The sequence below is a fragment of the Lepidochelys kempii genome, chromosome 4 (assembly GCF_965140265.1).
Source record: "Lepidochelys kempii isolate rLepKem1 chromosome 4, rLepKem1.hap2, whole genome shotgun sequence".
Classification (NCBI taxonomy): domain Eukaryota; kingdom Metazoa; phylum Chordata; order Testudines; family Cheloniidae; genus Lepidochelys; species Lepidochelys kempii.
Window position 1 is genome coordinate 90534334 of NC_133259.1, and position 25234 is coordinate 90559567.

Here is a 25234-nt window from a genome sequence, read left to right on the forward strand (position 1 = left end):
CAACAACAGCAAATGGATGTCTGGGTTTCTATGTACAGGATTTGGAGAAATCAAATTAACAGATCAGAAATTACCAGTCTCCAAGATCCTTCTATGTCCTCCTAGGCAAATGGGAACTTCAGGTACCCAGTATCAGAACAGCGGGTATAGCTAAGAAAAACGGAGAAAATGGATGAACTACAGCATACAGGACCTGTCTTTCAAAGGAGGAATGCTCAAATCTGTAATGATCTGAAAGGTATACAAGTATCACCTGTTAGAGATCATGAGGTTAATTTTTTGTGTGGAGTAAGCCTTGATCAAAGAGCCACAGAACCTAAGATGTGGAACATATGACCTGCTTACACACAGGAAGAGCAAGATAACCATTCTAAAAAACTTCATGTGCACCTGCTCAAGAACCGGGCTGATAATCAATGGTGACCAGGAGCCTCCTGACCATCAGGTCTATGAATCAGAGGATCTGCCTCATAGTGTATACATGTAACCAACCGAGATGACTGCTGAATAGGCTATCCTTTCATAGGTGAGGGAAGTATCTACAGATGGAAGTATTCAGCCTCAGAGGCAATGATTCTCAGAATATGAAAAACAGAACTCTCGCTACTTTGCACTTTATTTAGGAACCTATAAGGTAATTTAAAACATATTAAGAATAAGGACTCATGCAGTTTCAATTCCTCTAGCTAGATCTGACTCACTGGGCCAGACTGCCATGAAATTCAGGGCTACTATACCCATGAATGACTGAGAATGGTAGAAAATTTCTCTCTTGCTGCAAGAAGATTTGGTGGGCTGGGGCCTCACGCATTTATCTTTATGCTTTCTGTCCCCAAACCTCAATTTATGCTGGTATGTTTATCTGGATCCCTACTACCTGGCCTTTAAGCTCCAGGTTGAAGCAATGAGTTGCATGATCTCATCTCTACCCAATAGATGAAGGGAGCCCATCTTTAGGAAAGGCCATAAGCATGGGTCCCTTTGTGCCCCAAGTTGGCACTCCATTCAAAAGGCTAGTATCTGAGAATCTATTCCCAGCACCTATTTGGGAATCATCGCTGAGTTCTGCCAATTACTGTTATCCTTCAAGCATCAGGTGAGATTATGTATTAGATCCAGGGACAAGAACAGCCAGACAGAGCTGAAACTGAGGTGATCAATGACTAAGCAACCATAGTTAGAGAGACACTTAGGAAAATGCATTCAGAACACAATATCCAGACATGTTGTCATGGATTCCAGACTGGCAGGCACACCTAAGGTGTAACCAGAGCCAACTGGATTAAGGCTGAAACATGATTCTCAGCCTCACAATCCATTGATTAGGAAAGAACACCTTAGTCCATCTTGGTACTTACATACCATGCTGATAGGTGTCTTATAAAGATATATGGCAAACCTTACCTACCCAAGCATGGAAATTTTGGAATGTTCCTAAAATCAAGAACTCTCCTTTTCTTTCCAGTACATCAGTTGTACAACAACCAGCTAACTGAAAGAATGGACTTCTTAATCAACCTGAAATACTGGGGTCAATTCTTTGGGCTGCAAGAAACCCCACCAGGCTTTTCTTCTGAGGGAGCAGGACGTGATTTAAAAGTTTTTATGGTCTGGTTTCTTGTCAGGAACAGTCCACTCTCTATCTTAAATGTCCTGAATGAAAAGGTGAACTGAAGAAAAGTTACACTATTTCCTACAATGTTATTAGGCATATAAGGTCCCCATTATTTTCAAGCAGTGGAGCACTGCCATTTACATTTAGAGTGCAGGCATCTTGCTTAACAAGCATGACTAAATCACCTCTTTTGAAAAGCCAAATATCAGAAGAATCTTACATCCTGTTAGATCAAAACTTCTTTTCTGCTAGTTAAAAGATAGCATTGACCTGGAGATAAGAAGGATGAATTAACTAGTCAACTAAGCTGTCACCGCTAAGGAAATGTGATCTGGATGAAATTACTATAGGTGCACAACTGGTTGAAAAACCAAACTCAGAGTAATTATCAGTGCTCTGCTGTCAAACTAGGATGAGGTATCTAGTGGGATCCCACAGGTGTCTGTTCTGGGTCTAGTACATTTCAACATTTTTGTTAATGACTAGAGCAGGGGCGGGCAAACTTTTTGGCCTGAGGGCTGCATCAGGTTTCTGAAATAATATGGAGGGTCAGTTAGTGGAGGCTGTGCCTCCCCAAACAGCCAGGCATGGTCCTCCCCCGCCTGAGACCCCCCAGGTCTCGCCCCCTGACGGCCCCTTGGGGACCCCTGCCCCATCTACCCACCCTGCTCTTGGTCCCCTGACCGCCCCCCTAACTGCCCCGAGCCACCCCATCCAACCCCTCCTCTCCTTCCTGACTGCCCCCCCCGGAACTCCTGCCCGCATTCAACCCCCCTGTTCCCCACCCTCTAACCGCCTTGACCCCATCCACACCCCTGACCACCCCCCAAACTCCCCTGCCCTCTATCCAACCCCCCGCACACTCCCTGCCTCCTTACCGCACTGCCTGGAGCACCAGTGGCTGCCAGCGCGGCTGCATCAGGACAGGCAGCCATGCCGCGCAGCACAGAGCACCGGGTGAGACCAGACTCTGCAGCCCCGCTGCCCAGAGCATTGCACCGGCGGCGCGGCAAGGTGAGGCTGCAAGGGAGGGTGGACAGTAGGGGAGGGGCTGGGAGCTAGCCTCCTGGGCCAGGAGCTCAGGGGCTGGGCAGGACAGTCCCGCGGGCCATAGTTTGCCCACCTCTGGACTAGAGTATGCCTATAAAATCTGTGGACGACAGCAAGCTGGGAGGGGTTACAAGCACTTTGGTGGACAGGATTGGAATTCAAAATTACCTTAACAAATTGGGGAACTGATCTGAAATCAAAACAGTATGAAATTCAGTAAAGGCAAGTGCAAAGTTACTATGCCTATGAAGGAAAAAATCAAATACAAAAAGGGGAAATATTGGCTAGGCAGTAGTATTGCAGAAAAGTATCTGGGGGTTATAGTGGATCACAAATTGAATATAAGTCAACAATGTGATGCAATTGTGAAAAAGGCTAATATCATTCTGGAGTGTATTAACAAGAGTGTCATATGGAAGATGTGGAAGGTAATTGTTCTGCTCTGCTTGGCACTACTGAGGCCTCATCTGGAGTCTGTGTCTACTTTTGGGAGCCACACTTTAAGAAAGATGTGGACAAATTGGAGAGAGTCCAGAGGAGAGCAATAAAAATGATAAAAGGTTTAGAAAACCTGACCTATGAGGAAAAGTTTTTTAAAAAAACCCTGTGAATGTTTAGTCTTAAGAAAAGAAAACCAAGGGGGGACCTGTTAATGGTCTTCAAATATGTTAAGGACTGTTATAAAGAGGATGGTGATCAATTGTTCTCTGTGTTCACAAGCCAAGAAGTAATTGGCTTAATCCATATCCAGGGAGACTTAGGTCAGACATTAGAAAAATCTTTCTAACTATTAGGATAGATGAGTATAAGAATAGGTTACCAAGGGAGGCTGTGAAATCCCCTTCATTGTAGGTTTTTAGGAACAAGTTAGATAAACACCTGTCAGGATGGTCTAAATATACTTGGCCTGCCTCAGTGCACAGGAATAGATATGAGCTCTGAAGCTTCCCTTCCATATATTCTGTGATTCTATGTCCCTTCTTTTCTCTAAAGAGGTCCTATTTTTTCAACCTTCTCTCAGAGGTCATGCTTTCTAAACATCTTATAATTTTTACTGCTCTCCTCTGGACGCTCTCTCCAATTTGTTCACATATTTCTTAGTTTGTGATGCCCAGAACTGCACACAGTATTCCAACTGAGACCTCACCCATGGCAAGTAGAGGGGGACAATTATCTACCAAGTCTTACATACAACACTCCTGGTAATACACCTCAGGTTTTGCATATGACACTCCTGGGAACTCTGACACATGATTTACTCACACTGGACATACAACCAACATGGGACCTCACACCATGGATCTACTTCCACTAAGTTACAGGGCCTCTCTATACACAGAGCCAAAGCTCTAACCAACTGGCTGTTAAGAGAAAGCCAGATGTGTCCAAACCATGCTTATTGTTGGGTATTCTCTGGCCAAGAGAGATAATGAAACCTACTGCAACTAATGGGCTATATCTCTAAATGCTCCAAAGAAAAGTGAGGTGAAAAATAAAAAAGAGATTATTAGTGAAGTACCCGTGCATAAATAACTGTAACTAAACCCAGACAACTGGAGAGAGGAACACAGAGGGAAAAATAACCCTCAAAGCCTATCCAGCCAAAAGAGCTGTATCCAACTGCTAGAGTCTAGAAGACAACTGATCAGGATCAGCCAGTCAACTTTATAAAGGGGAAAGACACATCATAAAAGCTTTGCCTTTTCCTGGTCTCATGTGTTAGTAGGAGGAATTATTCCCCTTTTTTTGAAGTAGCATAGGACAATGGGGAATTGAGCATTATAAAAATGTAAACAAAACACAAACAAATCACAAACTGTGTCTTTGCTTGCTGCCTTACTGCCACCACAAATAGCCCTACAGTACATCACATTTTTCTTACGCTGCTTTTAGATGAACAATTTCATCCTCTGCGGCCAAAAGGGTAGTGGCTGATTTGGTCTTTGTGTCTTCAAGAGCCATCTGGGCTTCTGCCAGACTGCAAGAGAAATTAATAACCAGAAATATACCTTTAAATTAAAGGTACAGATTCTCACATTGAATTTTGCATGACAAAGCAAATATTTTAGGGGTTTTTTTGGGTTTTTTTTGCAGGTCACCTGCATGCATAATCTGCAAAAGTCATATCTGACTAAACTATACCAGCAGAATTACTGCTCTGTAACCCATTACTATTCATCTTATACAGCTCCAGTTCCTCTATCTCCCTCCCTAATTTAGATGCCCCAATTTGTCTCCATTAACCATAATCTGGCATAATCTCTGAACACGAGCGCTCCATCTGCAAACCTGCCTATCTCCAGCTCCACAACACTGCCTGTTTTCTACTGCCTTCATAGCATCACCACCGAAATCTTCCTTAATTTTTCTTCTTGACTTAACTAGCACGTCTGTCCCCAAGTCCCCGCTCTCTAGACTCCTACATGTTCAAAATATTGCTGCCCACTTTCATACATGTATTGTACAAAGAAATGCAACTACGCCACCATCATCCTGTATCATTACCAATGATTCGCCATTCATTACAGGATCCAGCTCAAAATTGCCTTATTTTGTGTTAAAATCTTCTGCAGATTTGCTCCTGCCTACATAATAGACCTTTCTTTGTACTTCACTCCCTTCTCATCTAGCACTTCCTCCTCTCAGTCCCATTAAATAATCTCTTCCTGTTCATACAGAAGCCTTTGCTGAAATGCCTGTTATGTGGCCTTCCTATGTCTATGCCTCACTGTCTATCAGAATTGAAAATTGGTTGAAAAGTAGTTTGTTTCAACATTTCCAACTTTTTTTCTTTGTTTGTTTTGACTAAAACAATTCTCCAAAATCTCCACAATTTCTCTAAATGGTTTGGTTGATTCAAATCTGCCTTTTTGGGGGAGAAAAAGTTCTGGATGAAAAATTTTGACCATCTCTAATCACTGTGCTCATTAGTGTGATATGGGTGGGCATATGAGCTTGAGGATTGATGGCGCAAAAATGCAGAATAACTACTCTACTTGGCATCATCCCCCTGCAAACCCACAAGAATCAATGCTGACAGTTTCAGCATTAATTCCCTGTGTTATTCAGTGCTGGGGTCAGCCCACAGGCAGTCAGCACAACTCTTTAGTGAGCTGTACTGCCGGAAGTGAAAGGGGGCATTAGGTATAACACAAAGGGGTCTCACAACCACATAATTCTAAGAAAATATGTATAGTTTCATCTCCTCCTGCCACTTGGTCTTGGCAGGCCTATGAAACATTTCTGATATACTGTAGGGGCGATGAGAAAGGAACTCTATGAGGTAAACTCTGAAGGTTCATATTCTTGGGGTTTTCCTGTACCTGGGGATGATACACCCTATGATGTTTAGAAGACTTCTAAATATTCAGTACTCTCTTGACAGGTTTCAGAGTAGCAGCAGTGTTATTCTGTATCCGCAAAAAGAACAGGAGTACTTGTGGCACCTTACAGACTAACAAATTTATTAGAGCATAAGCTTTCATGAGCTACAGCTCACTTCATCGGATGCACTGAATGGAACATATAGTAAGATATATATATATATATATATATATATATATACACAGATAAGTTAGAAGTTACCATACAAACTGTGAGAGGCTAATTAGTTAAGATGAGCTATTATCAGCACGAGAAAAAAACTTTTGTAGTGATAATCAAGATGGCCCATTTAGAGAGTTGACAAGAAGGTGTGAGGATACTTAACTTAAGGAAATAGATTCAGTATGTATAATGACCCAGCCACTCCCAGTCTCTTTCAAACCCAAGTTAATGGTATCTAGTTTGCATATTAATTCAAGCTCAGCAGTTTCTCCTTGGAGTCTGTTTTTGAAGCTTTTCTGTTGCAAAATTACAGGTTTCAGAGTAACAGCCGTGTTAGTTTGTATTCGCAAAAAGAAAAGGAGTACTTGTGGCACCTTAGACTTCATCGGATGCATACTGTGGAAAATACAGAAGATGTTCTTATACATACAAACCATGAAAAAATGGGTGTTTACCACTACAAAAGGTTTTCTCTCCCCCCACCCCACTCTCCTGCTGGTAACAGCTTATCATACACTGTCCTTACAATGTGTATGATAATCAAGTTGGGCCATTTCCAGCACAAATCCAGGTTTTCTCCCCCCACCGCCCCAACAAATCCACTCTCCTGTTGGTAATAGCTTATCTAAAGTGATCACTCTCCTTACAATGTGTATGATAATCAAGATGGGCCATTTCCAGCACAAATCCAGGGTTTAACAAGAATTGCCACCCTTAGATCTTTTACTGAGTGGCCACAGAGGTTGAAGTGTTCTCCTACTCATTTTTGAATGTTATGTTTCCTGATGTCAGATTTGTGTCCATTTATTCTTTTGCTTAGAGACTGTCCAGTCTGGCCAATGTACATGGCAGTACTCGCTTGGTGTTGCTTAGAAGACAAACCCCCGAAGTCCTGACTGAGGAGAACACTGTTTTGTCTTTCACATATTATTTTACTTTGCTCCAGTAATGAGATACTCATGAGTCATGAAATGTCATAAGCAACTTGAAAAGCTGAACATGTAACTTTCAAGAGAAGTTATGAAGTTATGAAAAAAAGAACAAAAAACATACATGATTTACTTCTCTTCATTTGGTCTGCTGAGTACAGCCTTAACAACTTTATCTTTAACCCCACTCTGGCAGACCACCCTTCCAGATGAGGAAGACCAGTTATAGATAGTCCCAGAAGCCCTCAGTGCCACAAATGAATTGGAAGGCATCATCACTGGAAAGCAATGCAAGCCACTCTTTCCCTCCCTTGCATGCCCAAACACTCTTCATATTTAACTAATATCAGCTGTATGATGTAGATTTAGCACTGATTAAATACAAGTCCCCCAGCCACTACTGTGAAGATTCATTTTCATTTCAGGAGAGTTTATGTTTGCATTATGCAAGCAAACTACAGTCAACAATTTTACTAAGGCTATGTCTACACTAGCAGTTTTGTTGGTATAACTTATGTTACTATGGGGTGTGAAAAAAACATCCCCCAAGTGACATAAGTTACACCAACAGAAGTGCCGGTGTGGACAGCACTATGTCTGCAGAAGATGCTCTCCCATTGGTATGGATTGGCTACACGGGAGATCTTACTGTGGCACAGCTGCATTGGTACAGCTGTGCCACCGTAAGGTCTCTAGTGTGGACATGGTCTAAGTGAGATCTTAGGGGAGATGTATTCCAGCATCAACAAGGAGCTTGAAAACCCATTATTAGTGACACTTGCTAATGCCTCCTTTCAAGATTAAAGGTTGCCAGCCACCTTTAACATCCAGTACTAAGTGCCTCACACTCAAGAGACTGTTTTGATGTTAACAGCTTTAGTGGTTACCATAAATCAATAATCTCCCTCTTTCTTCAGTCCCTATAACTCTAGTTTTTGATAGTCACCCAAGGATAACAATACCATCTATCTCCTTCAAACAATGAAGAGGGGTGATTTAGTTAGGCTTTTCATCAACCTTTGATTGTATTGACCAAAGGTTTAGATAGATCTGTACAGACAATTTGTTCTTTCCTCTGAAAGATCCCAAAAGGTAGCAAAGACACATTTTCTTTCCCAAGGGGCTCTCATATGGAGTCCTCCAGCATTCCATCTTATCTCCTCTCAGGTTCAATGTAGCTATTTGGCAGCACGAGGAGATTGTGAGATGTTTTGTCCTATAGTGTCATCAACATGCAGAAGACACTCAGATCTACATCTTTTTTCATCCAACATGGATACCATAGTCTTTGCTTACTCAGAGTTTGATAGAGGAGATGCAGACAGGATAAAACTAGTTTATGTTCAACCAAGATGAGACAGAATGATGCTGATATGAAGATAGAAAACATTCAGTGGTATGGGCCATAATTGTGACTATGCCATTTATTGAAGCTATGTCATGTCTGATTTTCACCAATATGGCTTACCATCTTGAGTTTATTCCCATTCTTGGAATTCCAGATGAAAGCAATTATATATAATGCTTTGGCTCAAAGACTGAGACCATTTCTTGCTATTATGATCCTTGCCACAGTTAGCAATATCTTTCTAAACAGTCCAGAACAGTGCAACATACTTTCACTGGGGCTACCATTGAAAAGCACGTGGAAGTTTCAACAAGTGCAGTGTGCTGTGATTTGCTTATCGAACAGTGTAAGTCATTTTGATCTGATAACACCGGCGCTCCATGCTCCACACAGGCTATTGTATGCAGTTCAAAGTGTTGGTTGCCAGCTCTTCAGTCCTAACTAGTTATTTGAGAGACTGTATCTCTTCCTCTGTCCTGTTACAGTGACTATGATCTGCTGAGATGCTCATATTATTGGTTCCTATCAGTGTCAGATTATCCAATGAGCCGATGGGGCCTGTCCCCAGGGGCCCGGCCAATTGGGGGCCCTGGAAAAATAGGCGCCCTGCCCCCAGCAGAAATCTGCCACAGAAGTGCCCAGGTGGGTGGAGTGCGGGAAGCCCCCATACCCGACCCCACTCCCTGGCAGAAGCACAGGGAAAGCCCCAGCATCTGGACCACTCCTGCAACCCCGGGACTGAAGGAGCTCTCACTCCCTGCCACAGCTTCAGGGCAGGAGTACTCTCACTCTCTGCTGTGGCCCCAGGTCCATGGCAGGGGGAACAGAGCTTCTCTGGTCGTGCCACGGTAGGGGGGGCAAAAAGGAGCAAACAGGTAGTGGGGCTGTAGTGGGGGGCCGAAATGGGGCAGGACTGTGGGTGGAACAGGCGTGGGGTCGTGGAGGAAGGGACAGAATGGGGTTGGGCTGTGGGCATGGCTGCAAACAGAAGAGGAAGAAGGGGGGGCGGGACCACAGGTGGAAGGGATCCCCCATTTGCTCTGGCCCAGAGCCCCATGAAACCTTAATCCGCCACTGGTTCCTGGCAGCAGGGCACTCTCAATAGTGGCTATATATCTTTGGACTTTGCTCCATCTAGTGATCCATGAGACTCTGGCACACTCCTGGAATAAATATAAAAGATTTACCTGATAGGCCTTGGTCACCAAGCCTCTAATTGATAATGGGACCACATCGAGCACAGCAAGAAAGATTTTATATAGTGGTTTGGAAAGACCTATTTTTGTAAGTGTTGTGTTTTTTTAAATTAATGAAATATATGCAAACAGAGCTGGTCCATTATGTCCCAACAGAACATTTTTCCAGAAAATCCCAATTTGTCAAAATTGAAATGTTCAACAGGAAGGTGTCGATTTTGATGAAATTTAGATGGAAAACTTCCTTATTTCCTTCCAGCTTACTAGCCTCCCAGGATCCTTGGCAGCATGCTAAACTGGGGTTCTCTGGGCTTCCAGGCTTACAGCTCCTGGGCAGCCCATCTGCTGAGCTAATGGGGAGCCACGACCAGAAATTTTCAAAAAATTCCCTTTCAGTTCTCCCAAAACAGGTTTTTGGGTTTTTTGTTTGTTTGTTTTTTTGTAAATGACCCTTTCATGGAAAGTTTCTCATATCTGACCTTTTGTTTCAAATTAAACTTGTCCATGGGAGCTCCATATCCAAGTGCAGGGATGATGTACACCTTCATAAATAATCTCTAAGATAATTAGCTGAATAATTGCTGACTTCACAGGCCCCTCAAGCAATAAACTATGCATATCTGTCTTGAAAGCAAACTAAGTTTTAAGCAAAATCTAAAAAAAAAGTTATTTTACTTTAACACAAAGAACCATTATATTTTCATCAACTCTAGAGCAGAGAAACATTTTGCATACATTTTCTATAAACAACATTTTTGTTATTAAAATGTGGTTTCCATGTGGTGTCCTTAAAATGCATAAAACACAAAGCAAACTATGAATAAGATTTTATACATACATAACCTCAGTAGTTTGATGACATCACAAACCAGACAAGCTTAAATTTTGTGGTTTACCATGATGACCTAAGGAAGAACCCTGCTAAGATATAAGCTGAGTGTCTAAAACGCAGGTGTCTAAAGCCTAATTGGTAACTGTGCAAAATTGCACCTGCACTAGGGACATCTTCTAAACAGCTCTGTGGGTCAGAGATCACACCTCTTCACACTCCGAACTCACAAATCTATGCCAGCAGAAGACTGTAAGGTAGACCTGACCTTACACATGAAGGAATACTTACATTTCTGATGATGTATTGACTTCAGACTTTTTATAAAGCTGACAGAAAGCAACAGTTGTGGCCAGATACATAGCTTGAATTGAGGAAAAACATGATGATATCCCTGAATTTTTTCCCCAAAGTCCCTCTTCCTTTTTTCCCAACAAGCAGTGGCAAGAAATTGGGGTTAGTATAACCAACTATCTACACCCCTCCCACCAATTCAAGAACCAGCTGCTTTTAATATTGAGGGTTTTCTTCTTGAAAATGGCTATTTGAGCACAGCTTATGGTGAAATACAGACTTTCAAGTTAAAGGGAGCAATTTAAGCAGTTAAAACATAAATGTGCAGAGAGTTTCACTCCTAGCAGCCATTTCAAAAGTTTTAGTTGCCTATGACAACAATGAAAACATTACAGGAAATATCTCGCTGTTCCTGCACACATCTCATTGCTGTTTTATTTTTAAATAATATGTTGCTATATTTAGCAAATATAATAGCTTAATTTTAGCTAACACTAAGGTATTAATCTTCATTTACTACCTTTATTTATTTGCTTAATTTAAATATCCAAAGATGTTACTGTTATGACTGTCCCCCACTCACACTTAAAAGGCAGGAGACAACTGGAGGTAATAGACTGTTACATGTCATTACTAAGGGAACTAAAATATGGTGTCCCCTAAGCACCTATTTTGCTACCCATATGTTGCTTGATATATACAAGAAGGCCCTGGGTGAGACGGGGCCATATCCTGGTCCCATTGAAATCAATGGAAGTTTTGGAACTAACTTCAATGGGAGCAGGATTGCAGTCATAATTTCTGAACACTAGAGTATTAGTGTGCTGATGATATGTAACTATACATCTCTTGCCCTGCAGAACCTGTGATCTCAGCATCTACCCTAGAAGAGTGCTTGCATGCTATGGATCACTGGATGCACAGGAGCAGCCTCATTCTCTACTTAAGAAAGACAGAAATCTTTTTAATAGATAAGGATCACAATTATGCAAGGTTTTTCTCTCTTTCTTTGGGAGACACGGCATTCAGAGGTGTGATTACAGCATGTGTAGATGTACCTGAGCTAGCTTTGATCTGGATACCTCTAATAATGATAGCAATGAAGTTGTAGCACCATGAGCAGAAGCACAAGCTAGCTGCTCACTCTAGTAGAGATCCAGGGTTCCAGACAGGTTTGTATAAACTGTGCTTCACTACAGTTGTTATTCAAGCTAGCTAGATCAAAACTAGCTCTGGTACATCTACACATGCTGCAATCATACCTCTGATTGCTAGGTAGACCTACCTGTTCCTAGCTGATGAGAAGCATATTTGGCCAGGATAAGAATATTGAGCATTCTTTTCAACCATACCTTTTCTATGAAATGTCATATTTTGGATATGAGAGAGACAAGGTAGGTAAGATGATATCTTTTATTGGACCAACTTCTGTTAGAACATAAGCACGGCCATACTGGATCAGGCCAATGGTCCATCTAGCCAAGTATCTTCTCTTTTGACGGTGGCCAATGTCAGATGCTTCAGAGAGAATGAACAGAACAGGCAATCAGCGAGTGATCCGTCGCCTGTCATCCACTCCCAGCTTCTGGCAAACAGAGGCTAGGAACACTCAGAGCATGGGGTTGCATCCCTGACCATCTTAGCTAATAGTCACTGATGGATCTATCCTCCATGAACTTATCTAGTTCTTTTTTAACCCCGTTATAATTGGTGGACGGTACAAGCTTTCAAACTATACCAAGTTCTTCAGGTCTGGGGAAAGAAATCAGAATGTCTGAACTAAATACAAGTGGGTACAGATACCTAAGCTCTCTTAAGGAGTCAGAAAGAAACAGACCCTAAGATGAATCCACTACAGTTTGGCTAGTGGTTTACTCTGGCTTGACCAGAATGGACTATGCTTGAACCTTTATTTCACTATGCTAGCCTAAGGACTTCCAATGCTGTGTAATAAATCCTACTGCACTTTGAAGTCACTGCAAATACTTGCTGAGGTGCATTAGTCCCTGAAGAGTGTACAGGTCTCTACTATCTTCACTGGACTCACTAGACAGATCTCACAATATGAAGCAGGAGTGCTGGAGCCCAGAGGTTCAGATAAGAAGGAGGTGAGGCTGGGTGGCCTCCCCTGAAGCTAAAAAGAAGGGTTCCCTGGAGGCCTGTCACACCAGAGTGGCTCCTCCAGAAGACTATTTAAAAGCTGGGACACAGCAGAGATCTTGTGGATCTGCTTAATTATCTGTCCCAACTTATATTTAGCTCAGGCTTCTCCAGATCTGGAGAACTCTGTGTAGTTCAAAAGTTTACTTCCACCAACAGAAGTTGGTCCAATAAAAGATATTACCATACTTACCTTGTGTCTCGCATATCCTGGGACCAACACAACTACAACAACAGTGCAAATAAAAAAAAATACATATATCTGGCTATATCCAAAATGTGTCATATGTGGCATGAAAATTTCCTTCTGTGCAACTTGCAGTACAGAATCTGTATTAAATAAGCTACCGGTATTATGACCAAAAGTTTTCAGGGCAAAATGTTTAATTTCTGCCAGGCCTGTTGTCTTTCAGGCAGCCAATACAATTTTTTAAATTATTTTAATTACAAACAAACCAACCAATGTTTAACTTACTTACTAGAAGACTTTTAATGCCTTGGGTATACAGTCCCACATCATTCAAATTCAGAAAATCCAGAGTCTAGATAGATTTTAAATTCTTATTTCAAAGCAGAAATGAAACATTTTGCAGATCTCTATTAGAAGTGAGGTGTGAGAAGAAAAATAAATTTGTTGTTGAAAAATACACAGTTAATTCTCCTACTCTTGTTGCACTAAGTTGAGTTGTAAATGAGTTGAGTTCAGTTCTTTCTCCAACTGTTGTATTTCGTGTTTCCGAGTGCTGGCAAATTCCCTCAGCTGTCTTTCTTTCTCAATTGACTCCTACAGTGAAATACAAATAGCACACTGTTTGAATGTTATGCCCAAAAGTTATACAGCATTTCTTTAGAACAGTGGTTTTCAACCCATGGTCTGCAAACCCCTGGGCATGCACAGACTATTTCTAAGGAGCCTGCGCAAGGTTGTCGTTACCATAAAATGGTAGTTTTCAACTTGGGGTCCACAGACTAAGTCTAAGATTTCCAAAGGGGTCTGCACCGCCATTCAAAATTTTTAGGGGTCCACAAATGAAAAAAGGTTGAAAACCACTGCCTTAGAATGTCTCATGACAAGCTGTGCATTTCTGAACTGATGCAGGAAAGAATAAATCTAAATTGATCTTAAACAAAGAAAACATTGTACTTGTTCAAATAGAGAGATAGCATAAAACAGCCAGAGAGAGATTAAATCACACTGGGGGAAAAGTTACATATAGTAGTGGTTTACTATTTCATTGTAAGATAGATAGATATACATATGGATATGCACACAAATACACACACTACTAGAAAGAAAAAATATGGACAAAAAGTAAACTCTTAGAACTAAATATGCCAACAATTCTTTCTATGCCTGCATTAATTAACTTTTTACACATTACTGGGAATGCAAAATAATGGGGAAAAATCATAAGAGCAAATTAAGCAACTAATATAACTGATAAGGCTACACCCTTGCACATGCAACTCTGCTTTTAATACCACATTGCATACCCTAATAAAACTGTAAATAAACTAGTAATTGTGCACTGGGTTTCAATTCTGTTTTGAAAGGCTTTCCTTTCATTTGCACATGCAGTTGAAAACCCATAAATTATCACATAGATTATTTCTTTCACTACAGCTTTTTAAATGTTGTCATTTGTAAAAACAAATTAAGAGAAAACTGCTCTATTCTCTGTACCAAGTACAGACCCTAGCCAGATTAATCCTAGTCCATACGGTTGGATGTCACTTTACCCAGGGGAAACAGCTTATTCAAACTGTAAACAGTGATTTTTGTTTGGAAAAAAAATTAAAATGAGAAATCAGGGAGAGCATGAAGACATTTGCTCTCATCTCCCCACTAGCTAACACTACTGTTTTCTTCCAAAACACACAAGAGTGCCACAGAAGGTCTGCATCTCCAGCTGAAATATTGTAAACAGCACCTTCTGCAAATCTTATGAATCATGCAGGGGAAGAGAAAGGGAACACACACCCCTGCTATCCTAGTCCTCAAAGCTAGGTGCATGGTGGTATCATGATTTATATTTATGATTTATATTTCTTTCCTTTAAAAAAATTTCTCACAACACATGTAATAGAGCCCAAGCTTCAGAAGAACAAAAACTAACAGTTCAGAGGGCATGGGACCTTATGCGCGCCCCTCAGTTCTCATGAAGAGTTTCACAAAACACTAAGTTGCTTCCAATACAGGTCTGGTGTAAAGTCTTAGGGTGATGTCACAGCAAACTTATAATTAGCATATTTCTTTACCTTGATATATAAGAAACTAGTTTCTTGGACAAGACAAAAGAGCTTAAGGCTTGCTAAGCTAATTTAGTCAAATTAACTTCAATGACTTATTTTATTACGCTTTTAAAGCTTTTTTTTTTTTAATGACATAATTCTCACAGTTAACAATGATGGCAATAGTTCAGAAGGCAAACTGTGTGAAAACACTGTTTTAGTTAGTAAAACAAGCCCAACATTGATTTTTAATTGCAGAAAGTCTTTGATTTATATATTTTTATCATCTTAAAAATAAACATTCAGCATACCTGAATGAGAGAAAGACTGGTTTCAAAGGGCCTTCCCGAAGTAGTACTGGAAAAACAAGTCCCCAGCCATGGCAGGAGACGAGATTTTATTGTCTCTACACCTGCATAATGCCCACCTAAGAGAACACATAAACCAGGTATATGTGAGAAAATGCAGAGCTAAATCCTTAGTCTGAACTTAAAAAGAAAATGGAGGTGATACGTACAAACCATAGAGACATGGAAAATTCTCACCTTCTCGAGCTGTTTGATTGAGGATTGTGAAGAGTTGCCCCTGAATCATGGAGTTCATTTCTATGATTTCACAACATCTGTTCAGATTCTGATCACATGAGTTAATCTGTAAATCAGAAGAATTAAAACATATGTTTGGGGGTTTTGTTTTATTTCGTTTTGACTTTTCTAAATAATTATGTTTATGATATACATTGAACATGATATAAGAGCTTTTTCTATAACTTTGTCTATGACTTCTCTACAGCTTCCTAAACCACCATTAGAGCATTCAGATATTTCCAGGGGCCGGAAAAATAACACATGATGTTAATAGTTACAGCAAAGTGCTGGGAGTCAGGAATTCAAGGTCTGATTTTCAACTCTATCAATGACTTACTAGGTTAAAGAAACCATTCACCCTCTCTATGCCTCAGCTTTCCCCATTACTAAAATAGATACAATAACACTTACCTACCTCATGGAAGTGTCATGAAACTTCATTAATGTTTAAAAGGTGATATAAAATCATTGGATGAAAAGTCCTATATAAATGCAAAATATATTTCTACAGACTAAAATAAACCACGCTTATAAGGTTACTTTGTTGCACCGTCAATAGGCACACATAGCTTTCATGTGATTTTATCTGTTTTTAATACATATTGAAACAAAGAGTGTTCAAGAACAGGAGGAAACTAGCATTATGTCCTTGATACAAAAAGCAGGAAAAAAAATTATGGAAAGCTATAAACTATCTCATGGAATTACTGGAGCTGGAATTGGTCCAGGATATTACTGCTAATGCTACATCTGTCAGGAAGAGCTCTAAAGCTGCCAGCAATGACAAGTGGTCAGAATTTCTGTTTACATATCACATCTAAAATAACTTTACCTCCAGGAGTACAGTGCCCCTAACACTATACTGGTGTAGTGGTACAGTACTGCCTCAGCAAGGCGACCACAATGTACTAGCAAAAATGGTTACTTACCTATGTATTAACTGTTGTTCTTTGAGATGTATTGCACATATATAATTCCTCTGCAGGTGTATGCATGCCCTAATGCATGCAAGCTGCAACCTACACCTGCAGTAGAATGTATGTGAGCACAATCATTCAAAGGAGAATCATCACTTTTTATAGTGCAAGGGCTTTCTCCAGAGGTTTCCCCAACCAATTAATTACCTTGACTGATCCAACCTATATTTTCAGATCTGATAAGATGTTGCCTTGGGGTGGTATGACTGTAGATATGAATGTTGCCTAAAATTCTCCATGTTCATATCCCCATCTCCATGGCAATTAGCATGGAGGTAGGAGATTGGGGTATGGGCCTGTGAACCAAAATGAAAAGTTGGACACCAATCAGCTGAATTAATTACCAAAATTGATTATATGGATTTTTATGATAACGGAAATGTTCTTGATTTTAATTAACCTTTCAAATCCTTCAATTTTTGGTGTTTGCTGAAAGGGAGCTTAGGACCATTAGTTCTTAGGGTGCTGAGGCCAAACACCAAGTGCATGGTGGATACTGAGCTCCCTTAAAGCTAGCTCTTGACATGAAAGCCAGCCTTTGAAATGGAGCCTTTCTGTTGCCTCCCTCGAAAGAGGGCCCAAGGAACAAGACAAAGGCCCAAGATAATGCAGTGTGGCTTTTGTCTCCTTTGCCTTCTGTATAGAAGCCACTATCTGCTCCCAAACAAGTTGTCTATAAAGTAAGACAGGTCCTTAAGTTCTCTGGATTTCCAGGCATCCACTATTGAAGGCAGTGGCCCCCACCATTGTATCATCTGCATCAAAAGTTACCCATACCTGATGTTCTTATTACCAGCTTCTTAAGCTTCTGGCATTTCTACTGAGGAAGAAAATCAACCAAAATAGAGGCTTCTTCCATTATTCCACCTGACTCTTGGTCACGAAGGACTGGTGGTAAATGACTTAGAGGATTGCAGTCACACAGTGATAAACCTTCTCTCTAAATGAATCCCAGCACTGCAGCTGAGGATTTTGGGTACAGTACCATAAGTGTGTCCAGCCTCTATCACCAAGCTCCAAGAGGCGTGGGGGTGGGAGTGGGGAAGACATAGCATGGGGCAGTCTGAGGAAAGGGTGTACTGTTTACTGAACTTTGTTCAAGCCTGGGACAGCTCTGTAAGGGGTCTGCCATAGCTTTATCACCAACTTGTCAAAAATAGGGTGCAAGGGTACAGCAACGCTATTGGATGGATGTGGTTTCCGGTCCAGTTACCTCCTAACTGTGATCTTTGTATATTTCTGACCTGGTTTTAACGGAAAAAAATAATCAGTGGTCATGGAAAACTTCTGTAAAAATTGAGGAGAAGTAGGATCCTCTGCCACAAAGTCACTGTCTTGGTATTCTCATAGTGGAGATGTATTTGGCATCAGGAGAGTCCTCTGGCTAATCTAAATGCAAAGACCATCCCCCATCACCGTGATCCTCAGCTTGATTCTGCTCCAATAGCTGGAACTGTACAGGTAATCGGGGAGCCTGGAGTATCATCAGGGTTCTGGGAAGCATGGACACTGGTGGCCAATGCAAGAGGTGTCAGTGTAAAGGCCAGAGCTACTTGCCCAAGGAGTACTGACTCTTGGGATGCAAGAGTAGATTTTGGTTCAAACAGAGTTCCAACTGCACTGAGATTTCTTGCACCCAATAACCAAGAAAAGGAATGCTTTGAAGCCAGAAGTGATCAGACCAGATTTCCAAGCATACATGGATACCTGGACTCACCACCTCCTTCTCCTCTTCAAGCATCTGAATGCAGAAGTGAAAAAATACAGAGGCCTTGATATAGAGCAACCAGGAGTCAGAGGCTTTGGCAAAGGCATGTCAGGGAACTGCTAACTGTTGTGGTGCCCCCGTCTCAGACTCCTGCATAGAGGTTCTGCCCCATTCCATTAGCCTGAACTCAGGACCACCTCATCCTTGGGCTACACTGGTGATGATGCTGCAGGAGACTTTTGAGTTGAAACAGTCTGACTGGGATTACTGGAGTGAGGAGCAGGTCTGAGCAAACCCGGCTGCCCCTGGCATGGTGTTCCAGTGTTGAGCAGTTGTAGAAAAACTCAGCTTTAGCTTCAAGGATTCACCCTTTGAATCACTCCGTCCTAGCCAGTGTCATGCCAGACTTATAGGAGTCTCTATTGCAGGGGTGGGCAAACTTTTTGGCCTGAGGGCCACATCAGGGTTCCAAAACTATATGGAGGGCAGGTGCAGTCATGGAACAGGGGGCAGTTGGATAGGCATGGGAGTCCCAGGGGGCCTGTCAGGGGATGGGGGTGTGGATAGGGGTCGGGGCAGTCAGGGGACAGGGAGCGGGGCAGGGGGGTTGGATAGGGGCTGAGGGTCCCGGGGGGGGGCAGTTAGGGGTGGAGTGTCCCAGGAGGGAGCAGTCAGAGGACAAGGAGCAGTGGGGGTTGGATGGGTCAGGGATTCTGAGAGGGGCAGCCAGGGGATGGGAAGTGGGAGGGGGCAGATAGGGAGTGGGGGCCAGGCTGTTTGGGGAGGCACAGCCTTCCCTACCCCTGTGTAGTGTGTTAAATTGTTCCCCATAGGAATGTGCTACTTACCGCTGCCAGTCCTGGTGCTCCATAAGTAGCACATTTCTATGGGGAGCAATTTAATACACTATACCCAGCGGCTCTCGCAGCCCTGCTGCCCTGCAGGAGCTCACAGCCCCGCTGCCCAGAGCGCTGGTGGCACGGCAAGGTGAGGCTGTGGGGGACGATCCAGGGGTTAGCCTCCCCAGCCAGGAGCTCAAGGGCTAGGCAGGACGGTCCCATGGGCCGGATGTGGCCCGCGGGCCATAGTTTGCCCACCTCTGCTCTATTGGGTACCTCCAGGAAGACTTAGAGACACTCTCCACATCAGGTCATGTAGTGACACATGTAGGCAGTCTGGTACCCCTGCACATCATTGTCAACATCACAGATATACAAATTGTCAGTCTTTGACACTGTTGTGCTGACAAGAGTTTGAAATCACCAACAGTTTCCTCCCATTTTAGATGCCACAGTTGCCAGCATGGGTGTGTGTTGAAGGAAGTGCCAGAACAAGTGGAAAAACAAGCACTATGAAAGTTGCTAGGTACCCTAATAAAAAACTGTGGCACCCTAACTGAAGCGTTGGTGCGCAAAGAACAGTGCTGACACTGAGGTACCAAGGAAAAAGGAACCCAGGTGTTGTTTAGAAAGTGCTGAGGCACTGAGAACATCAAAGCAAAAAAATGGCGAGCATCAAAACCTTCTCTGCACCTATGCACAGAGGCAAGTGCCAAAAGCTGAGAAAAAACAGACACAAAAAGTGGGAGCAGACGATCAACAGATGTGTGTTGAGGTGGTCAAGGCAAGAGCCTCAGTACATAGCACTGATGAACAAGACCTGACTGGAAGTCAGAGAAGGGATGGTAAAAGATCCCTGGAGACTGTTGGGATTTCAAAGGAGCTGGAGCAATGGCTAATGAGGTGTAATCTTCTGTAGGGAGCTCCTTCAGTGACCAAGGTCAAAAAGGAACTGGCTAGTGTTCAAAGGGCTGCATTTCTTCTCAGCTCAGATGGTACTTAATCATTATCTACCCCACTATCACTCCCCTCAAGGGCTAAAAATCCTTAGATGCCTGGGAGCTCTGCAAGTCCCATGTTAAGAAGCTAAGGCCCAGGAATAAGAATCTTGCAATGACAGCATCTTTAGGGAAAGTTCAAACACATTGTCCTCACTTTTAAGGCTCTTCATAGCTCTGCCTTTTATTTAAATCTCATCTCCCCTTTGCTCCCCACCTTGACTGTTCTTTACCCACTCCTCTCTCCCTATCCATTCTCTCTTCCTCCTCCCATTATCTCCTCTATCTGTCTTCTCACACTGCCCCCCTCCACTCTTCTCCTGCTCCATTTCTAAAGAACTCTCTGTTCTTATTGAAACCTGGATCTCTCCTTCTAAACTTCCCTCCAAAACTGCACTCTCTCATGGTGGTCTCTCTTTCTCTAAAACATCCCACTCAAAGATGACCTAGAAAGATTGTTTGGCATACCATTTAGAGAAGTTCTAATGCACTGTCATCCTATTTTCATATTCCTCCTACTTCCAGCCGTCCCTCCCTGCCTTCCAACTTCACTGCCTTCTTAACAGACTCTATTCACCCCTCTTCCTCTGTGTGGATGTTATTGTCCCCTACCCAAATCCTCCCTCCTCCTTCTTTGATTTTGATTCCCTCAGCAGCCTTCCTCTTCCTCAGTGTCCTCAACTTGTCCACCACCTTAAGTTTGAATTTCTCATTCTTCCCTTCAAATCTATTGCAATATACATCTCAGCCTTGTCTCTTAAAACATGCCCACTCGTCCTGTCTGTTCTGCCAACCACACCAGCCTCCATGCCTCATTTGTCTCCTGCCACTATTTCCATGCCTTTTTTCACACAGCCCCCTATGCATTGAATGTCTTCCCAATCACAATTCACCAATCTACTACCCTGTAGCATTTCCCCAAACTCCTAAAAACTCACTTCCTTCAATGATGCCCACAAAAAGCAAGTTATTAATTAAATGGGGGAAGGGGGGGAAATCCACCCTCTTCTTTGGGTTTCCCAAAGCAACATTACTTCTCTGCATCTGTCTTAGATTTGCACATTCTTGGGGCAGGGGTTGTCTTCATTTTTATGTTGTGTATCGAGCACATTGTCTGGGCTCAGTCATAATAAACAATTTCCAGCACCTGGAATGTCATCCTACTCAATGTGCACCAAGTAGCCTCACTCTCCTTCTTCAAATCTCTCTCTTTGACCTTGCTTTCTCACTGTTAACTCATGAGCTATCTGCTTCTTCCCTCTTTTCTCAGTCTATATTTTAAAATATCAGACCTTACAAAAAGTCTATATAATTCATGTTATTTGTATTTGTTTTAGCTCTCAGCCCTACTTTCTCTGTCCACTTCCTTTGTCTTACTTTCATGTTCTATGTTTGTCTAATTTGCCTTTTTAATATCTGTTTTAAGCTCCTATATATCACTTTGGTACGTAAGCACTAAATTATGGTATGTATAAATATTACCTCCCCCAAACAAATTATAAATAAATCATTTTCAAACAAACAGACCAGAGATTAGACTATAGAACATTAGCAGCAAGGAGAATGTATTTTACCCTATATTTGGCTATTTCCTTGAAAATGCATTTTTATCTCAAATGTGCTACAAACAGCAGTTACCATCTGCTCAGGTTTCTGGAGTTTATATCACAGTTATAATTGCCCCATCTCTGCCAATGACAAGCCAGCCAGCCAGTCAATAGTCTGGGATTTAAGCCAGTTAAGAGAGCAATTGTATAAATCTACTATGTCACACCACCCTTACTCAGCCAAGAATCACACATATTCCTCTTAGTTTGGGTAATATATGTAACTTTACAATTAGAGCATCTGGTAATGTTGCAAGATCAGATATTGCAGTACATTTAGGGCAAAAACTTCTGTATTTAAATATCTGAGATTGATTAGTGGTTTCTTTGCTCTTCTGCTGTGAAACGCATTTTAGGTTAATTGTTTCTATTTGATAAAAGAAATTGCACACATTTTACATGACCGGAGACCAAGTCAAATCCTTTCTCCCCCTCAATAAGCTACTTCAGGTCAGCTGTGTTTATTTTACAGAGTCAGCTTTCAAACACTATGGAGTAATAACAATTCTGTACTAATAAAAAATAAAATAAAATAAAGGAACTCTGTAAGTCACTCCATTCTCAGACAGACAAGGCAGGCAGAGCACTGAACAGACAGTACTATAATAAAATAGAATGCACAATACTGAAATAAAATAAAACACATATATTATGGCTTCATTCAAGACAAAAATAAAAAGAAGTTTTAGGAAGAAAAGAGAAAAAGCCATCCAAGTCAACAAAACAACTGTTTCTTGTGGTTTGTCTTATTTACCCACACACAAAACTTGGCACAGTACCACAGGTAACATTTAATAGAACAGCTACAAAGAACATTCAGTACCATGTTCAACAGTTATGTTATCTGCAAGGTATAACTTCATTTTGGTACTCGGTTATAATTGCAGTATCTTTTCAGTTATACAACAAAAGCAGTTTAACAAAAATGTTTCAAACATGAAATAGCTGTAAACTGAATTTGCTCTCAGAAAACAAGTCATTTGTTCTGGTTTTGAATTTCTAACCATTATTAATGGGTCTGATTTTTTTTAATGGGAATTCATAGTTCTCACACTGATATGCCTCAAATGTGTGACACTGTCACCAGGTACAGTTAAAAATATCTAGAAATTTTAAAAACTAACAAAAAAAATCATATTCCATTTCCACAGCAGCAACTGGAGATGGGGAGATTCTTACCAGAGGCCTTTGAGAACCTTAGCAGAACAAGCTATATTATCTTGATGCACAGTATGGTTGCAAGCAATAAAATATTTCTTGTTTAACTTTTCTCTGTATTTAAAGGTCTTCTTATATTCCTTGATGTTTATGATATTCAACAGTTTCCAGTGCAGCTATTGTGCTTGGATATCTAACACAAAGTGTTTTCAAAAATATTTGCACATACAAGAAGTTATAAAATCAAATGGAGGCCACTGTTATCCTTTCTGGGAAAATATATTTTTGATAGAGTATTATTCACTGTGAAAGAGTGTAAGTGGTCCTGATGAGTTTGCAAAGAGATGTAAATTTGCATTTTGGCAACTGATTTTTACTTTAATCTGATCAGATGTGTGTATCAGAGCACCAAGAGGAGATGAGGGGGAAATCAGCAGTCTCTGCTGCAAGTTGTTTCTGGCCTGATACGATGCATTTATAGTGTCAATGGGTGTCAGTAACTATAGCAACCACAACAATGTCTGAAAATCAGCGTCCTTGGTTACTGCTTTCCCGGGAAATCACTCGAGGTATCCAACACTTAGCGGAGCCGCTTCACACAGATTAGTCCCGCATGATAGCCTTTCTCCAGTAGCCTAAATTTACAATCTGAAACAGTCACCATTATACTGTGTATTCTTCCCCCATTAATTTAACAAAGTAGAAATGTTAATTCCTGATCTGGCTCACTCTACAAAATCCCTTTGAAAACACAAAAGTAGAGACAAGAAGCAGCACGTTTTCACCCCACTGTATGGGGTGGGTGGAAGATTTTTTTTTTCATGGCAAAACACCTTTGGTAGAACATTAGGCGAGTAAATGATCTAAGGCTAGAGCAGCATCTTCAGACTCCCAAAACAAACCCCAGTGAATCGAATCGCTTTACAGGCTCGCGGCGGCGAACGAAGAGGAGACGTTTGCGATGAACCACACACATACTCACGTGGTAATCTTTATACCAGTTCTCCAGCTTCTCCTGCAAAATCCTGCAGCTCTCGTTGTTGATTAATCTCCGCAAGCTGTCGGCCATGGTCACGCACCGACCGAGAGCCGAGGTTGACCGAGGCTGGGGCTGGGTTAGCGAGGGGAAGGGGAAGCTGTTGTTTCTTTTCCTACGGGACTAACAGCATAGATGGATCCTCCCCCTGGGTACTCTACATCAGCAGCCCCAGGGCACTGACCGGGAGAGGTCAGCGAGGGGTTCGCCGCGGCTGCTGGTGCCACCGCCTCCGGCCGAGGCTCAGCGCTGCTTCCTCCTGCAGCCGCCCCGCTAATTTGAGCATTTATACTCCACGATTGTTAAACAAACTGACGTTTGCTGTGCTCACGACTGCGCGAAGGGGGCACTTTTTAGTTGTAGCAACGCGGTAAACCCGCCTCCCTCTGCCCAGCCCTCGCCCCTCCCACGGAGAAGCTTTAACTCGGGAGGCGGGAGGGCTCCAGCTAATCCCTGACTCCGCGCCGGGAGGAGGAGGATGTTTTCAACTGGGGAAGGGGCAGGTCAAAGACGTGTAGGTGAGGAGTTTCCTCAGGACCCATCCGATACCGCCATTCCCTCCCCAGCCTGTCTCCTCGCCTCTTTTCCCCCGTAGAGACACTCTCGCTTGGTTCAGTTCAAGGCGCCTTTAAGGCACAGCAAGACAACAAAGTAGCCTTTATTACGCATAAGAGATGCAATTTAATTTGGATAAACAAACACCTATTGGGACTTTTGTTTTTTTAAGGGAGTATTCTCCCCTTGTTCCGCTAGCAGATCTCCCATTCACACCCAGCCTGGATGATCCGGCAAGAACATTTCCCAAAGGATGAATTCTGGTCAATTATGTGTAGGTCCGCGGGACCGAATAAGCGAGCGGCAGCTGCTGCCTTTGCTCCAGCTGCCTGGCACTTCAAATGCCCTGAAGTCGCTCTAATTTGGCCAAAGGATTTCAGGATTTCTCTCCCTAACCTAAAGTGTGATCTCCTGAGACTGAGAGTAAAGGGATCAGCTCATTCAAAAAGTGTTCCAGACAGGACTTGACTGATTTGCTGTCTGAAAAGTATCGGAACTCCTTGCTGTTGGCTTTCTGAACACTGTGAAATTGCCTCTCATAGCAAAGAAAAAATTCTGCAAAGCTTTCCT

General features: G+C 42.1%; 1 protein-coding gene across 6 annotated transcripts in view; it reads right to left on the reverse strand.

Moving 5' to 3' along the window:
- SPATA18 (spermatogenesis associated 18) overlaps positions 1–24422 on the reverse strand; it is a 43078-nt gene extending 18656 nt beyond the window's left edge. For 4 of the 6 annotated variants that reach the window (XM_073342067.1, XM_073342066.1, XM_073342065.1 and 1 more), the window contains exons 1-5: positions 24056–24422; positions 15745–15850; positions 15511–15626; positions 13633–13751; positions 4548–4643 (exon numbers count right to left, since the gene is read on the reverse strand). In XM_073342067.1, the coding sequence (XP_073198168.1) occupies positions 4548–4643; positions 13633–13751; positions 15511–15626; positions 15745–15850; positions 24056–24142 (524 nt within the window). In that variant the 5' untranslated portion in view covers positions 24143–24422. The remainder of the gene's footprint in view (positions 1–4547; positions 4644–13632; positions 13752–15510; positions 15627–15744; positions 15851–24055) is intronic. The other 2 variants (XM_073342070.1, XM_073342068.1) reach the window with 1 other exon arrangement.
- Positions 24423–25234: the final 812 nt, after the last annotated feature.